Source organism: Ammodytes marinus (genome assembly GCF_949987685.1).
Source record: "Ammodytes marinus genome assembly, chromosome: 13".
In the NCBI taxonomy this organism is placed as follows: domain Eukaryota; kingdom Metazoa; phylum Chordata; class Actinopteri; order Uranoscopiformes; family Ammodytidae; genus Ammodytes; species Ammodytes marinus.
In genome coordinates, this window is record NC_137217.1 from 25,718,195 (window position 1) to 25,737,378 (window position 19,184).

Sequence of the window (19,184 nt, forward strand, 5' to 3'; positions counted from 1 at the left end):
AATGTCCTTGAGCAGGACAGCGAATCCCCAACAGTTCACTAACCGTAAATTGCTCTACATGGGAGTGTCTAAAATGTAAATCATGTGCCGAAACTGCACCCTGGCAGCCCCCATCCCTCGACATCCCACAAGGGGGAGCCAAGTGAGAGGTTTTTTGAGGTTATCTATTGATCACTTTCAACCATTTTTTCTCCTCAAGGCCTTCACCATCTGTGCAATGTAGATGGGGAGTGCTGAAATTAAAAAATCAAGCCTTAGGCAAAGCTCTTGTTGTCTGTAGTCCAGCACACAGAAAGCACAGTGGGAATATATATGTATAGTCGTGTGCAACAGCAAGGAAAGCCTCAGTTGTCACAGGCTTGTTTATAGATTCTTAGAGGTGAACTGCCGCCGTGAGGGATACATATCAAACACAGTAACTTAGAATGTGTTTTATCCTAATCTTTTGCGGATTTATTTGGGATAATCGTGTTGTGTTTGATATGGTCACCAGGCTTTGCTTTCTCTTTTAAATAAAAACTGATTCTTGCTGATATTTCCCAGCAGAATAAATCAAGTAAAACGAAGGAGCTGTTGCACGAAAAAAAATCAATATACCTTTGATATATCTTTGATATCCTCTTGCATTAAAATACAACAGTAAAAAAGTCCATTTGTCACAGATACTGTAGCGTAAGCACACTGTGGAGTGCAGTGAAATAAGGTCTAAGAAAATGAAACAGACACCACAGCCGCCCTTAATAGCACTACACTTCATACCTACCAAATGTTAGGAAAGGAAACGGTTTCACACAGCTCACATCTATAACCCAGCTAAAACCACACACAGGAAGCTGACAGGCAGAAGTGTGACTACATCTTCTTTTAGAAGTTCAAAGAAAGATCTGTTTCTACGAACTGCAACACAGATAATTATTCTCAAAACCAAACCGTGGCAGCAAAATTACAAAGCCAGCAGAAACAAAAGAGAGATTTGAACATAATAGATGCAGATGCATGCGTCATTAAAATGTACTGTATTTTAGCCACAAACAGAAATCAACATGTTTCTTTGACATGATTTTTCTTTACGACTTTTAATATAGATACATTGTTGACACTTTACAACAAGGGTACATTAATTAACTCTTAACTAATGCTTGGTTAATGCTATTAACGGTTAACAAAAGCTTATGAAGCATTAACTGACTGTTAATGCTTACTAAGCATTACCTAAGCATTTATTAACAGTTAATGATGAGTAAATGCTAAGTATGCACTTACTAAGCATCAACTAGATAATTAGTGTACCCTTATTAACACCCTAAAGTGTTACCTATACATTTAACTTATCTCAGAGGAATTGTGGTTGTCGCTTCACATACGAGATTCCTGTCCAAGAATATGTTGGTGGATGTAACACAGATCTTTAGTTGAATTATAGCAACCACTTTGATCAGAAGTGGCATTTACATAGCAAAGGTCAACGCCAAAACAAGCAAAAGTAGGTATTAGTCATGAAGTAATTGTGAAATGAGTCAGAACTGAGTTTGCTAACATTAGCCACCATATATGGGCTAGGGGTCACACTGGACTAAGTGAATACAGAAGAAGAACGTGTTATTTATTTGCATGCACGACAACCTCAAGTATAATGTAGAGGCTTGTCCAGGATCTGTATAACAACACACACCTTAAAGGTAGACATACGATTCAAATACCCCAACATACCACCCAGAGGGGATAGACATCAGTGGATGAATCCTAGATGAAAAATCGCCAGCGAATGCAGGCAGACAGCTCAGATGAATTCAGAAGAATCCATGGCTTGCTGTGTGCTGAAAGTTATGCAGATCATTCCAAAAGGACGAACAAAGAAAAAGATAGAACAGCGATTGTTTACTTTGTCTATCAGCTCAGCCTAGCCCCATGCACTCCAGTCCTTTTGACAGTGTCAGAGTGAGGTACATGGTGCTGTATTTGGCAGTCGGTACCGCTTTCTAACCTACGTGCCATGCCTGCAGTGAAGAACCCACATACCGTTTATCATACGGCCAGTGACAGTGGAACTTTAAATACCCCGAAGGACACAGGCTATGCTCTGCTATTAAGCATGACTTATATTTGACACAACAGCGGCCGGATAGATTTCATTCACTTCTAGACTGGTTCATGCCACTGACCTACTTTCCCATGACTGTAAAGCAGAGCAAACACAATCAAAAATACCTCTTCAGAGTCGAGACAGAGATAGAGCATATAGACCTATACTGAAGGCAGGGTGTTTTATAGCTGATTTAACTGTAGAACTGCACCAATATCCGCACAGCTGGGCTGCTCTGCCGGCCCACGTGCTGCATACTAGCCTACTAGCATACTATAAACTGTGTCTGCCTAAACAGCAATGATGCCACTGAATTATCTCACGTGCTCTCCTTTCCCCGAGAAGTGTAGCCTATGTATCAGTAACCTGTTATCAGCTGATAGTACTGCTGCTATAACCCTGTTGTGTCCATCCCGGCATCCTAATTAAATACAGTGTGTGGCCCCTGTGTGTTAGTGTGTGTGTGTGTGTGTTTTGATATGGATGTGTTGCCCTACTTACTGGGCCCAGAAGCTCAGCAGGACCACTTTTAAATCCTAAATATATCTTTTACACCCACAGCGGGGAATTGAGAGTGGATTTAAGTGACAGATTTGTCAACAGTATAAAGACATTATCTCCGTTGAAGTAACTCATTAAGTATTTCTTGATTGCACTATCAAGTCAGGTCATATTTATTTGGAATGGTCTTAGTCCCAGGTACGGGCTAAAATAACATTACAACAAATAAAAAAAAAAGTATATTAATTATGAAAATATACAATGTCATGTCCTCGAAATACCTAACAAAACACATATGTCACACTTCAGCTCCCTCATTTAGCAATAAGCAGCATATTAAAACGTAAAGGGATAGGTCATACATTAAAAGGTTTGTTGATTATATCAGTGTATTTGCAGGACACAATTTCTATTTATTTTATATCATTATAAACAAAGTATTTATTTACATATATATTTCCTCTCCATGACAACTGAGCAAACTCCATCCACAGATGAGAGTAAGTTTTGAACATTTATAAACAGCTTCAAACCCATCTGTGAATGATTTTGCCACGTTAATTGTGGCTAACATTTGTTTGAGTGTGCATTATAGTGTATTAAAAACTATTTATCAACCCAAGTATTTATACACTAATTGTAGGTACCTATTTAGTATTACTCACAAAATGAATAGTTATTAAAACAGATATACTTTGAAAGGTGTGAAGTTGCCAGTGTGCTTGTTCATGACTGCTTATCAGATGGTCCAATAGCTTCGTAACCCACCTCCCCTGCCACAACTTTGTCTGATCATTTCTGTAACTTTCCAAAACCTATGAAATTCACAACCACTATAGGCTACTTCACGCCATCATTGTGTGGAGGCCGGGGAAAAGGGAACTAGGCTGGAGACTTCCATCTCTCCCATTCTGTAACTCATTCTTGATACATCTCTGTGTGTCACCTCACCTGTAATGTAAACAGCCAAGTGTAACACTATGAATCATGCTTTCCAGGAGAGACTGTATACGGCAATGTGCACCCATAAACATGATACGATAAACAGTATCACATCACCCCCCTCTCCCTCTCTTCATGATAACTGGCATTTCACTTCTTCCTAGAGGGGTTGGCCATTCAACATGTAAAAAGATTTAATCTGATTTGTAACTCTGCCGAAGTGATCCACTTGAAAGTTGTTTTGTGAAGTTGTGAGAAGCCATTCGTTGATTTGAGTCATACATCACAAAACTGCCAAGCCCTTTGCTCCTTTCAATATTCATTTGCACAATTATTAATTAGTACATTTCCAGAGTAAGTCATTCGTAAACAAAGACTTTAGGCTCTGTTAACCTGTAATGGGCTCTTTTTTCTCAATATTTGTGGAATTTGTAAATGATTATCGAGAAGAAGAAAAAAAACAGATGATGAAAACAAACATTTTCCATATTCTGGTTTACTTTGGACTTTTTTTTTGTTGCAAAATGTGTCCCAGAGACTCTATCTTCGGCCTACAAAATGCCACTGCTGTGCCTCATGTGACCTCATATTAAGCCTGCCTTTGAGGGTGTTAACATTGACATTTACACAAAGATTTGGCAGGGTTCACTCAAACACAATTCCTCGCTATAATATATTTTTGAACATCTTTGGATAAGAACAATTTTTATCAAAGGGACATTGCGACTATGAAAGTATTTGGGAACTGACATTTTTGCAGAATGTTAAATGGGGTGTTTGTCCCATCAGTCTTTGACATCCTCTACAGAAAGAAAAAGTAGGCACAGCACTTGAAACAGCGTAAATTATAATAAAAAAAACTCATCTTTATATTGTGTAATGTGAAAAGATGTAAAAGCCTGTATAAGGAGCCCTAAAAGCCTGAATCTTCTCGAGGCAATATAGTGTATAATATCCACAACATATTCAATCATTATGTTTTGCATTGTATAGTTCTATGTAAATACTTTTTATTGAGGAGTGCATCACTTTTATTTGAAGCTGCTCTAATGTATATTTTCATATTAAAGGCCCTATGAATATATTTTCTCAATCAGCTCTTTACTGGGATCACCGGGGTCCCACAAGAAGACACAATTTCGTAAAGGTTATAACGTTTTGGTTATTTCACATGATAGATTTCTTCTTCTTTTTTTTTTAGCTCAGTTGGATTTAACTTACAGTATTTTGAGCACCAATTACAGTTTACAGTTGGGAACAGGATTTTTTGAATGTTGGAATGACCTTGCTTTGTTGTAGTATCTCCCACGCCAACCTCAACCTCAACTCGAGGATTCTTATTTTATCGCAGGTTTAAAGGAATAAACAACTTGAAGTGGAGCTGACTCCTTAATGGCGAGCATTTTGATACTGAACAAAGTTTCTATTCATCCTAACTATAAAAACAAGCTTAATACTAACATGAGGGGAACCGTCTATACAACCGTTTAGTTTAAGACAATAATCACTAAGACATACAGGAAATTACATAATTATGTTCTCCCATTTTGAACTTTTGAATTTATTTTTTTAAAATCTCTAATGTGTATCCCAAAAAAACAAAACAACTTTTTAAGCAAAACTGATTTATTTGAACATATTCGACTTGTTTAACATGGATCAGCTGATATAAAAAAAACATGGAGAGAGGCATTCCTTAATTCTATACCCAATTATTTTCTATAATGGACCTTGTAAATTCACCTTTTTGAAATATCTCGTGAGAAGGGAAAATCAGTAAGAGCAATTATTGGCGTCGGAGCTTGGTATTTTACAGAAGAGTGTTTGTGTGAGGTCATCAGCAGTCGACTTCTCGTCTAAATGCTTCTAAAAATGTTGGCAAATGTTCCCTCGTGGCAATCATTAAAATTTCATACCACCTGAACATGGGAGCGCAGTCGCTTCCCCGCTCTCTGTCCTATTAGGCTTGCTAAGATATTAAAGAGCTGAAATGTTCAATCTGTTGAGCAATTTTACCCTCTCATCAGAAGAATAGGAACTTTCAAGTTTCATGGAGCTCCAAGAATGAGTGTGATGCCTCCGTCTTGTGGCTATGCAGTTCAATCGGGGGCTCCTTTTATCTCGCCAATCACCCTCTGTTTGACAAAACCATTGATTCATTTCTCTTCTTCGCCCTGTAATGAGATGCATTTTAAGTGCTATGCTTTTTGATCTTCCAAGACCTTTTTTTTTTCTTTTTCTTTTCATTTTCTCTCTGTGATCCAAGCTCCTGGTCTGTGAGGATCAGCATCATTCAACATCAATGCTTTTCCATCAGCTCAGTTCAGGGTATTAGTCACTCTTTGCAGTTGCACAATGAAAACTCAACTCTGGTTTATTGGCTGTGAACTGACAAAGAGCGTTTTGTATTCAAGACCTTGCATTCTATAGTTGATTAAATGAGGCAGGTTTTGTGTGGAAGCCCGAAACTGATAATATTGGTCATTAAAGATCTAATTGTACTGCACGTAAAAAGACAACAAATAATGGAGGCCGCTTTTCAAATAAAGACGACATAATGGATGGCTGGTGGTATAGGGCTCAGTTCAGCAAAGCCCTGTAAACCATCGACAAGCTGTTTCCTGTTGTGCATATCCATCATTTTTCAGGCTGATTATCTAGGGCAGATGATGACGTGGCAGCAGCATTATTGCTTAGGAACCTCAAACATGACCTTGTGCATGTGACGGTGCTCTCTGAAACATGCTCTAAGCACGGCCATACATCCAGCAGGCTTTGATAACAGCTTTGTCTTTACAACCACTTAGTGTGTTCCCAGCAACACCAGCTGACTCAATAAACACCCACACCCGGAATTCATTGTTCAGGTGTGTGACATGGCCTTGTTCCCGGGAGTTGTTTGAAGTTTGAAAAATCTGATCATTGATCGTAAGCTTCAGATAGGTTACACACAAACAATTAATCCTGGTTTCTGTGTTAACAAGACTGCACAAAAAGAGCGTGTCATTGGCTGAAAAATGAATTGGACATGTTTGCAATGAGAGGTAAACTGTGCAGCACTTTGAAATGGGAGTACAGGAGAGTTTCCCTTTTGGTATTTCTCTATAAAAAGAATTGATGTGATCATTATAAAACTGATTAGTTCCGTATGGCCCGGGAAGCCGGGGGCTGAAAAAATCTATTTTGCCTCCACGGCTGTAATATGGTTGTCTAATTTTCTCATGGATTTCCTTCCTCTTAACAATTGTTCTTTGGACTCAGGTCATACTTGATAAGACTGCCGGCCAAATGTACAACATTATCTTTTCAACATAGCAAGCTTTATTTTATGAATGTGTCACTGGGAGCAAAATGAGTCCAGCTATGTTGGAAGAAGCAAAGTCACTCTTCAAATAGCAATCTGGTGGCTTAGCTGCCACTGAATTCTTCTGCCGCGACAGGAGAATTATGTTGTTATTTTTTCCCCCCCTTCGCCACACATATAAGGAAGATTATGGGTTCATGCTCTGGGTATTAACAGAGGGATTAACACGAGGCTTCTGCGACACTCCAGTCCATGAAGCGCAGCGCCCCAATCTCTTCATTGTTGAGATATCTACTTGATTTAACACAATTAACGTTTTATTTCTAATGCACAGAGGTGTTATAGAGGCTAGAGATGCAAGGGGATTTTCATGGCAATCATCCTTAAGGTGTTTGCAATCTAACCTGTTGTGGTTGTGCACAGTCCTCCAGTCCTCCGAAGGGAATTGGTTCTTCTCTTCAGTTCTGGACCAAAACAAAGCGGTTGATAAGAGGCAGCTGGGACTGCCACACTGCAAGAGGCTGGTCAGATAAACTGTGAAATTGGACAAATTAGCTGCACAAACTAGCAAGCCTCAGAGTTTCTATACTCTGTTCCACTACATGGTGAACATATTTAAGATGATGAACAGTTGATTGCCAACAATGTACTGAAATAAATGCAGCCCATTAGATCTCAGATCAATGGTAAACAAGAAATGGAATATTCTTTTAAGTGGAAAATAAATAGTTTACATGTCAGGTTTCAGGGGTTTATGTTTTGTTAGAAATGCCTCCAAACTACACTTTTCGAAGGGTTTTCTGTTTAAACTGATTTCACGTACCATGTACTTCGATTTATCTTGTGGGCCTTTGGGTTGGGGCCAACCCCAAGGCTGGGAACCACTTAGACCAAATTACAAAAGTAGTTAAGTAGTTAAAAACTGGCTGCACCTTGAGCAGCTACAACACTAAAATGTTGCTCACCAATTGATGATTAGAATCAAAATCGAATCATTTAAGACATAACAATATTTCACTCACATGCCAATTTATTTCTGCAAAACAAGAAAGTACAGTGTATATATATGACTAATAACAGTGTTGTTAAACTGTAACAGCGGTACTTTAGCTCAAGGCTGTGGGTACTTCTTCCACCACTGTTGGATCAATCACATTTATTTTGTACAGCAGCAGAACTGCACATGATGAAAAAATGGAATGTCAACTTTCTTCTTCTTCTTTCTAAAATGTTTCAAGTATGTCGTAATTTACCTCATAGTTGAATTCGTCTTTCTCATAAGACCCCAGGAAGGAAGCTGAGAGTTTATTTGTGTTTACAGCATCATCATTAAATGAAGAAGCGGCAGCTCACAGACGTGTCTGGTTACACGTACACAAATTGATATTTTCTCAAATGATCAATTTACATTAGTTTGTAATTAATTAGCAAAATAACTATTAGCTGTTTCCTGTGTCTGTCTGTCTGTCTGTCTGTCACGAAAGCCAGTTATCAGCAAAACAAATAATTAATTAATTGAAGTATATTTGACAAATTATTTTGTTTAACATCATGATATATTTGGACTTTTTCTGGGCACTTCCTACACTAATGGTTCCTGTTTTTCTACTGCAGCAGTAAGGTTCTTCTAGATGATGCAAAAATGGAAGGTTTAGTTTCTGTTTCTTCAGACACAAGAGTCGGTTACAGTGACGCAAATGTTGTCGTTACCCTGAACAAACTTCCTCTTTTCTCATGCCACATTAGGAGGCGGGTTGTTTGTTTGTTTTCACACCATTTACCATAAATGGAGAAGGGGAAAGCACACAGTCATGTCCACTCATCATTCTTCCACTTGATCATCTCCAACCTCCTCTTCCTCCTCATACCTTCTCTTCACGAGGCTGTTAACAACATTCAGAGCAGCTCTTGTGGACGCTGCCTATGTTTGTGCTCTCCAACAACACAAGCACCCTGACACTTTGTGCATAACAGCCATGTCAATTGAACTTCAAAGTGGCCTTTCCCTAGTGAGCGCACTGCAGAGGGATACAGTGAGGGCCAATTTGTTTTTATGGGTAATACCGAGCGACAGTGTGGTGGCTCTGCAGGTTTCTGCAGGCCTGAGGCTTGTTCTTATATTTTTTAAATTAGTAATTTCTATTAACTTGTTATTTATTAATGCAAGAACAATGTGCTGTATGCCACTAAATTACATTCTTGATGAAATATTCAGAGACTCCAGGGAACATTAAAACTCTGCTTTAAAAAACTCACTAATGTAATATGCTAATGGTTAGCATAAGCATTATTGCAACGCCGTCTCTATGTAACCCCCCTAATACTTAAAAGGAAAAATCCTATCAATGAGGGCTATAAACTATAACTAATAAGTATACATGTTTAGGCCTATATATATATATATAAAAATATATATATAAAAATGTAACTTGATGAAGAAATCATCAACGCTTATAACGTAAGAACTGCCAATAACGCATTTTTTTTTCCATTTTTTATGTTATAAAAGTCGATAATATAGTAACTTGCCAATAATACAATTCAATTTCTGAACCAATAACATTATAACTTTTTGCCCATAATGTAATGTGGCCGGCTTTTTAAAAATCCTTTAAGTGGTTATTACATTACTGGCTTATACATGGAGGAACATGCGTAATTTTCTTTTTATTTTTTATACTTGGTTCCACATATGCTGTTATACCAATACACCTTTCTTGTACAATGTACTGTATGATTGTATTTCTATTTCACCACACAGACAGACTGTTGCTCCTGCAGGCTTTTCCTCTCCACTCCCGACGCTGTGCAACCGAGACATGTCCTTGTTCTTTTTGCTCTTTCACACATATCATCCTGTTGCATCAGCTTCGTCTGACTTCTGAAAAGCCCCCCGGGGTTGTGGGTCTGCTGTAGCCATCCAGGACCATGCTTTCACTCCGCTCTCACTGTCCCACACTGATGGGAAAATCCCTTATCTACTTTTAACACAGATACCTGTGACACCTGCATGTATTTATGTCATGGACTCATGGGGGGAAGAATGAATCCGCCATGTTTATTGCCACAAGGCTTGTCAGTGCCCCCTGCAGTGGCCTATTTCTACTGTACCACTGCTCCTACTAGTATGACCATAACTGTCTCTGCTAAGAATATAAAGGTGCATCTGGAACAACACATAGAAGCATTATCTGCTGTATCTGTGGAGAAATACATCAGTTTATAACATGACAATGCTGTTTTGTAAGGTTAGGAGGCCTCCATCTTCATGGTTTCTATAATGAAGGCCAAAGGGTTAGGAGATGATTGTGGGCATGCTTAGAAGAAAACCTTGACTGAGAATCAAGTTTTAAAAGAGTAAGCTAAAGTTAAAGTGCCTCAGTGTGATTTACATACATTAAGCAACATCAAAAGGACTTCACCTCGTATAGTCAACATAACTTCAAAAGCGTGTCTCTCTCATCTTTTGAAATGAATCACGACCACCTCCTCATCACCTGTTTCACCTGTTCAAGAGATACATGACCCTGCTGTTCTGATATTGTGATGTAATACACAAAGAGCTTCTAGCTGGTACATCCTTGGCTGTCTTTGTTGATGGTCCCCTCAGACTAAACCACAAGTCAGAGTCTTTTTTAATGTTGTAGTTCAGTGTGTGGATGTCCAAACACCATATATAATACCATATAGCTGGCCCTGCTGCCCCTGCTCTTACAATAGATCCTCTCTTTGGTGTAACATTCAAATTCCCTCCTTCCCACAATAAAGAGGCTTCTGTGTAGGAGCAATGGGCCTTGATAACTAAATATGATTTTATAACCCACAATTGGACAAAGACCATCAACACCGTCAGTTGTTACCACAGCAACCATGTTTGGCGAGCGGGGGGAGATTCATTGCAGTAGTGGCTCCCTCCCTAATAATGATTTCTATTATCTGCACTGGAAGTTTAGATTATCATGTAAATATAGGGGATGTGCCGGGCGACTGCAGGCGCGAGCTGAAGGCTGGTGAACAGAGGAGATCAAATAAAACAGTTGAGCAATCACCGCATGTGGGTGTGCCAAGACACACACAGAGGAATACGGTAAGCCACAGCTTTCTGAGGTGGTGTCTTTTTTGAAAGACAGAGAGTATCTCAAGAGGGGAAACTTTTGAACTGACATACTACCACCACCGCCAAAGAGGAAGTCTTCAAGTTGCTTGAATTTGCGGCAGTTCTTTGGTTTCGTCACATTCCTCTGGAGGGCCGTGAAAAAAAAAACTTCCCCTGCTTTCTCAGTGGACTATAAGAGTCGAGCTTCTGTCCCACAGGTTCACTTTTATGCGATGCAGCGAATTACATAAAGGGTAAGGCACTAGCACTTCTTAATACACTAAGCTCTTTAAAAAAAAAGGGTTTCTCCTTGTATGTTTTCCTTGTTTTATATTCCAACAATTTCCTTCCGTCTTGATTTTCTATTTCCTTTATAATAAGTCGGCTGAATTAGATACAGACATTGTTTTGATGACAAAAGTGTGTTGTGTGGCTGAGCCGTCTAGAGCTTTTGAGACACTCATTTCCCCCGGTGTAGTTAAGTCATTATGTTTATGAGGGTCATCATTTCAAAACACGGCCATTGTTTGTGCATACACTGAGAACGGGGGCTGCTAGTTAATGATAAAAGCATCATTGTACTGTATTTACGACACGGAGGAAGCAATAACACGGCATTAAGGTTTGTGTACAAACCCATGTGCCAGACCAAAACACTGGCTCATCGTTAAGAGATAATTCAGCTCGACAATAAACTCTCGAGTAGGGGTACAGAGAGAAATTAAGAGGGATCATGGAAAAAGGGATGTTTAATTTGGCTTCTACCGGTTGTCCTTCGGCTTGCAGGTCAAAATGTGTTGTTTTAAAAGTACGACAGTATCAAACAGCAAGTGTCATAGAGTAGGGTTGAAATACTGGTCAGTGTGGTAATCTCTTTCCATTCTCTCTTATCAGCAGAGCTCAAAGCCTTTGAGGAAACGATGAGCGTTGGTTTATCGGTTGGGGACAGGAAAACCACTTCGTCTGGTCGACTTTGTTCCAGGGGCCACTGACCCAATCAGAAACCTTGATCGTCTCTTGCGGTTTCAAAACTGCCTTACAGATCAAACCTGCCTCTGCTACAGCGTATTTATTCACCTCCAGAGTCAAGGACATAATGTGACAACATCTCGATCCCCGACTGACTTATTGACTGATTGATTTAAACACCGATATGGCCGACATGCAGGAGTGCCATACTGGGCTGTGTCTGTCTGTCTACATCATTACCTTTGTGCTGGGCTTCCCGGCCAACGTCTTGGCTTTTTACACTTTCTGCAAGAAGGTGAGGCAGAAGCCCACGCCCATCGACATCCTGCTCCTCAACCTGACCATCTCGGACCTCCTCTTCCTCCTGTTCCTGCCCTTCAAGATGCAGGAGGTGATGAACAACATGCACTGGGACATGCCCTACGCCCTGTGTCCTCTGTCCGGCTTCATCTTCTACATGACCATCTACAACAGCACCTTCTTCCTGACGGCGGTTAGCGTGGAGCGCTACCTGGGCGTGGCCTTCCCCATCCAGCACAGCCTGAAGCGCCGACCGGGCTACGCTGTGGCCGCTAGCATCTTCTTCTGGATCTTCTCCATCGTCCACCTGAGCATTGTGTTCATCGTGCCCTTCATCGGCACCCAAAGCTCTCTGAATAGCACCGTGGGCCACAACAATGACTCGGCTACCGGTGAGGAAGAAGAGAGGCAGGTGTGCTATAAGGACTTCACACAGGCTCAGCTGGACGTGCTCCTGCCCGTGCGTCTGGAGCTCTGCGTGGTGCTCTTCTGCATCCCTTTCCTCATCTGCTGCTTCTGCTACATCAACTTCATCAGGATCCTGTCCAAGCTGCAGCACATCGACCGGCGCCGGCGCTTGCGGGCCATCGGCATGGCTTTGGGGACGTTGCTGGTGTTCGCCGGCTGTTTCGGTCCCTACAACGTCTCGCACATTGTCGGTTACATCACGTGGAAAAGCCCTCAGTGGAGAGACAAGGCCCTGCTGTGCAGCACCTTCAACGCTTGTCTAGACCCACTTATTTTCTACTTCTCCTCTTCTGCTGTGAGAGGGAATGTGGGTAGCATGATGCAAGGGGTTAAGACTCAACTAAACAGGTGTTTGACCTGTAACATGTGCCAAGCCTTGTGGGGGGGAATTAACAAGACTGCAAAAGATAAGGAACACAAACAAGAGGAGATCAATGCTATCTGAGCGGACTGAAAGGAGCTGCGAGCAGCTGCCTTTGCTAATTTGTTATTTCTTCATCCCTGGAAACAGGAAATTAAAGCCATTTGTATATTTTTACTGAAAAGAAAATGGATTGGCATTCTGTGTACCGTGCGGCATGTCTCAGTTTGACAGGCCAGAGCCGTTTCAATGCAATGTCATTTGTAAAGCCACAGAGACAGGCTACTTTTAACTGTCACATTCAAATGCTGAATATTTCCGACACAACATCATTTCATGAGATCTCCATTAACACAGTTGTTGTGGAGTGCTGCCGTAGAGACACCAACAAAAGGAATATCTAAGCAACCGTTTGGGACGTCATCTCTAAGCGTTAGGAGATACAACTTTTTCTACCAGCTTTAACCATGAACAGGATATGTTGTCTTTTTTTAGCAACATGCACATTCAGTGGAATTAAAAGAGAATGACGATTGGAAAGGAAATTCAAAAGGTGTTGAATGTGACAGGGCTGTACATAATGCAGATTTGTGTTTTATGTGAATATATTTGTGTATTTTGCCTTACATTGCTACGACCATTCTCATGCAGATTTGATATAGTTTTATGGTATACTATGATTTGATCAGAAACGTTTTAGTTATATAAGTCACTGTATATGGCCATATGAAAATATGTTGCATGTTATTATAAAGTATGTAAGAATGCATAGTGAACGTCTCTAAAAGCTGTTTGACAGTGGTCGTGATTATATAAGGCAAAACACTGAAGCTATTTTCATACCCAATTAAATATGAATCTATATTTTACATAACGTGTGACTCATAGATTATTTTGTTAAGGTAGCAGTCAGGAAATGTATGATTCGGTTTGGTGAATGTGTGTATGTGTGCGTGTGTTTGTTTGTATTGATAAAGTGTGCCTGTGCATGAGAGGTGAAGAGATGTAGACAAAGAAATACGACACAATGACGTTCCAAAAATATATTTCCGTTATTTATGACTAAGAGTTTGTTTCGTATAGGCAGCAGTCATTTACAACATGATTGTGTGTGTGTGTTTGTTTGTGTATGCGTGACAGAGGGGAGATAAGGACTAATTTGTTTTTTTGAAGGAGAGTGACGAAAGTGAACATTGCATGTAAATATCCACTGCGTCCCATGAATTTAGATGCGATCACCAGACCATCAGTTATATTGTGTGAAATGTATGCCTTTGTTAATATATACATCAATCAGGAAAGTAAATAATAAAAGAAGTGAGCAATAGCAAGTTTATCGAGCATAAAAAGCCTGTTTTTCACCTCACTAATCTGTTTAGATTTTAGATTTGAATTGCTCTCAATTTAACGGCCATTATATAACAGGCGGTATTTGGTGCTGTGGGCAGACCTGCTTTTCAAAAGAACTTCCTCCAACACCTCAATCAAGATTGTACCCCACACACCTCACACCGTAAACAATGCTATCACAGAGGCAAGCGCTGGCATCGACCGTAATCCTGTTTTGTAAGGATTAGGCCAGCGCGGAGGTAGAAAGCTAATCACTGTATCTGTCAGACAGGTTGATCGAGCATGAAGCATTCATTTTGACACACAGACCCAAGTGAATGACTAAGATGTGCAGACTACACCAACCATTGACACAATGAGTAAATCCAAAAAGCATGCTAGTCAGCACACTGCATGAGTTACAGATATGTATACACGGCTTTGATGTGCAGAAAGAAATTGACATTGCGTCAGTGTTTGGAGGATATATGGTACAGTATGTGGGAACCCATAGAGAATATACAGCAAGAGGCAGACACTTTCAAATATCAAACATGACATGAGAGAGAGAGAGAGAGAGAGAGAGAGAGAGAGATAGAGAGAGAGACAGAGAGAGAGAGAGAGAGAGAGAGAGACAGAGAGAGAGAGAGAGAGAGAGAGAGAGAGAGAGAGAGAGAGGCAGGCAGTTCTGCACAACATTTACCCATGGTAGAGAGAATCAAATGTTAAGTCACAATGAATTTTCATTTTTCGGCGATGACTCTCGACTTTGATTTGTGTGATGTTGTTTGTCAAAGGATGGTGCTGAGACGAGCCACACTGAACACCCGTCGGTCCTTTTTTGTTTTCGCTCCTTTTTCATTCTGTATTTCCTGGAAGACAATAATTGGTTGTTGCGTCAGTGTTGACTTTTTCCTAACAATGTGTGATAGGTTACAGCTATAAGGCAATAAGAAAAACAGACCAGTGCGATGCAAACGTGTGTGTGTGTGTGTGTGTGTGTGTGTGTGTGTGTGTGTGTGTGTGTGTGTGTGTGTATGTGTGTGTGTGTGTGGTGTGTGTGTGTGTGTACATGATGTGTTTGCCAAAGGCACAGGGGAATATTGTACTCACATGACTGACATCATTTTCCCTGCAGGTAGAAATGTTTCACCGCTGTTGAGAGCAAATCACATAAATTAAATGTTGTTTTTATTAAATTCCCTGTTATTCTTACTAAGACGTTTACTCGCTCACCTTCAAATAAAAACACAACTATAATCGCAGAGAGGAAACACATCTTGAGAATGTTCAAGTATATAATCAACTCGTTAGGGGAGGCATCTGGAAAGTAGAGCACAAGAAAAATAAGAAAATAAAGGCCAACACTGATTAACACTGACTTATGTTATTGAGCACGGCAGGATTAAGGCCCTGTTCTCACAGTGAAAACAGTTTTCCCGTTTTAGTTTTTTTTAAAAACCCCGTTCAGACACAATTTATCTGACATCTTCACCCGTACACATGTTTTCAGAGGAAACGGGACAAAATCGATGTAGTAAGCATGCCAGGCCAGCAGTTGGCGGTACAAGGTAGTAGTAAATAGCATTTCCGGTGCATCCGGTGTCGGCTGTGAGAATTGAATAAAAAGGCGCGCCTGCGCAAGAACAATTATTTTTCTCAGCTCTGTGAAAAACAACAACAAACATGGCGACCAGTTTTGTTTGGACCGACGACGATTGGTGCAGCAATTCCATATTTTGTTGTAGGAGCGATTGTAGGAGCGATTGTCGTTGTAGGCACGATAACAAACTCATCAGCAACAGCACAGCGAATACAGCTCGGTGATCCGCCATTGTTGTTGTTGTTTTCCAACTGGCGCACATGGACCTACAAAGACGGCGCATGCCCATTTATCTCCAAACGCAATGCGCATGTGTGAGGGCGGAGCCGTGGCGTCAGCGTTACCAGGGGAAATGGTTTCGGTGTTTACATGAAACCAAAACCGTTGTGTTTTCCAAAAAATCCTCCCTGGGAGGTGATCTCAAAAACTTGCGGTTTCATGCCTGCGTTTGCTGTTTTCATGTACATGATATAGTGCAACCGCGGGAATTTTTCCACGTTTGCACCGTTTCGTGTTGCCGTGAGAACAGGGCCTAAATCAGGAAACGTTGGACTGGCTTTAGTTGATGGACATTCACCTCCTTCTCCCCGGGAAGAGAGGTGTTTAAACATTGATTAGAAGAAAAATCATTAATTTGTTCAAGTATGCACTATTGCAGGCAAACTGTTGCCATGGAATGATCCATGTTTAACCCACATTAACAGTCAGGCAGGGACACAACTGAACCAGCAACTTGTGGTATGTGAGGCCGCGTTGTCCATGAACTCTGTGTCAGTATGGATGGACTGTGTTATTTGGAGAGAAACTAGTTGCCATTAGTCAAGCAAAGTGTAAAAAGGTGTTGACGGTGTAAGTAAAATCACCATTCATTTTCTACAAGATTAGCTGAAGGGCATCCTGAAAACTTCCAAAGCTTGGATTACCATGAAACACTCCTGGTTGAATCATCAGTACTGTAGAAGATGTGCATCACTATGCAAGCTAAGCCGGTTTACATAAACAACTTAAAAGCTGCTCCTATCATGATTTTTATATAAATAATGGGTTGAATGACTATTATGCAATGTGAAACAGGCAACAACTCAGCGGTTTCATTCAGCTCTACCAAACGTTTTAGCATCTTCCAGCTCATTGTTTCAAGTTTTCTGGCACAGCTCACAGATATTTATTTGAGCAAAACTCTGATAAACCAACTGTAGGTCTTTACTACTTGGCCAGCAGCAAAAAGCAGTCAACATTAGCTAGATAAAATAGTCCAAGGAGTCGGTGGAGATCATAGTGGTGCTTAGAAGAGAGTATATTGGACTGACATTTGACAGGTTGCCAAAAACACCACTCCAAACGAATGCTAATGTTGCTCCCTAACTGCTGGATGTGTAAATTAGCTATGTATGCTAGCAATGGTGATGACACATGAATGAACACTTTGTAGAAACATGCGTAATGCATTCAGCAGTTTTAAAATCAGTTCAGTCTCAGATAAGATGCAATGCTAGATGAATTATGCAGCTATAGCTGCAGTGACATGTGCCCTACATTTGTTATTTGCCGTGATTCATATCTTCCAACGCCTTACTAGCAATCTGTGGGTGTCGTAATATGTGGAGCCATCTGTCGTACCAAACAGACTGAAAAAACAAAGTTAAACATTTAAAACTGATGGGAATATTAAGTCCAATTATTTATATCGAAGAACTTTTAGGATATCATTAAAAGAAACATCCAAATGGGAGTTTGAACAGGTAAAAAAAAGAAGGAAAAAAAATAAATGAATCACAACCAGCGCTTCCAAAACAACACATTATACAATTATCATATTTGGGGGAGGAATTCATTTTTTTGTATTTATTTACCCCAGGTGAAAGAGGCGGTCAGCTCTGACTCCGTGCTCATAGCAGGGTGGTCCTGCACCCTGCATGTGAAGGTGATTCCTGTCTCCAGAGACTGTTTGAGAGGGAGGAGAAACACACTGAAGAGGTACATTTCTTGGCTGTGGTTGTCCATCACCTGGAAACACGTCGGCCGGCTCGGAGGAATGGAGTTGACCAACCAATCAGAAGACAGCGGGGCTCCTCGGTCAGCCGCGGGTTCAGACAGGTTACCTTGAGGGTTGATTGCAGGAAGGGTGCAATTGGTGACTGACAGGTAATCGATATCGGCTGTTGCGCTCTGGTAGGTCCAGGACAGGGTGAGCTCACTGGGGTAGAATCCCCCGCTGAGACAGACAAGAGCCCACTGACCGCTCACTGGGTCAGGGGGAATCTGGAGGTAGATTTTGGGAGTAGAAGGTGGCGCTATAGCAGTGGAAAAAGGAGAAAGAGACTAAATAAATACATCAGACGAGATAAGACGGACTGTAAAATTGGATCCTTATTTCATCAGAAAACAACAATATACAGCAAGGGGGAAAAAGGGAAATGTAGTGATTTTAGTAACAATGCAGCCATCTATTTTAAAACAAGGACAAATTAAAGTGAAACTTTTCATAAAAAGTACAAGAATACAGAAATCAAAATATGTGTGTATGGTGCACATAATATAAATTAACCTGCTGAGACATAAAGAAAAGAGATGTAAACTATACATTTATGTAGTACAAATCCATTCCCTGCATAACTAATCTTCTAAATGTCTACATTGACTAACTCTGCAAATGATCACTTCTACTATTTCTTACTAAACAATGAAATGGAAATAAGCTGAATAGGTCTGGCATCAAAAAATATTAACAATACAAGGGTAAAAAACAACCAACAACAATTGATTTTTTAATGGAAGCAACTTTGCATCCAGCGGAAAAAGAAAAAAAACATGGATTGTGTTCTGCATGAATAATTTCCACCTTATAATTTGTCCATCCCTCCCTGCCTTGTTTTCTGTTGAGTTTCAATTCCCTGGGCAGGATCGATACAAGGCACTGTGCGTGGTCCCGGGGTGATTATTTCTAGATCTGTCATGAAACTGTTCAGGCAAAAAGATGAACTCTGAGGGAATTTCCACAAATTGAATTTTTTCTTGTATATACTGAGCCTGGCCCTTGGTTCTTTTATGGTGATGCATGGTCCACTCGTGGCTCTTATATCGAGCTGCCTCAAACTAAACGCTGTGGCCATTGTATACAAAAGATACAAATGAGACATAATTACGAGCATCGAAACACCACCCAGGCGGAACAACCCTAATGAATTTTCTGAAACTACCATTTTTTTCTTACCCAAGACGACTAGC

General features: G+C 40.5%; 1 protein-coding gene across 1 annotated transcript; it reads left to right on the forward strand.

The window, feature by feature from the left end:
- Positions 1–12,079: 12,079 nt before the first annotated feature.
- Positions 12,080–13,108, forward strand: LOC307259498 (free fatty acid receptor 2; the record flags this gene model as incomplete). The annotated part of the gene is made up of 1 exon (XM_080039368.1): positions 12,080–13,108. The coding sequence occupies one exon, from the start codon at positions 12,080–12,082 to the stop codon at positions 13,106–13,108; it is 1,029 nt and encodes a 342-aa protein (XP_079895494.1).
- Between the last annotated feature and the right edge of the window lie 6,076 nt (positions 13,109–19,184).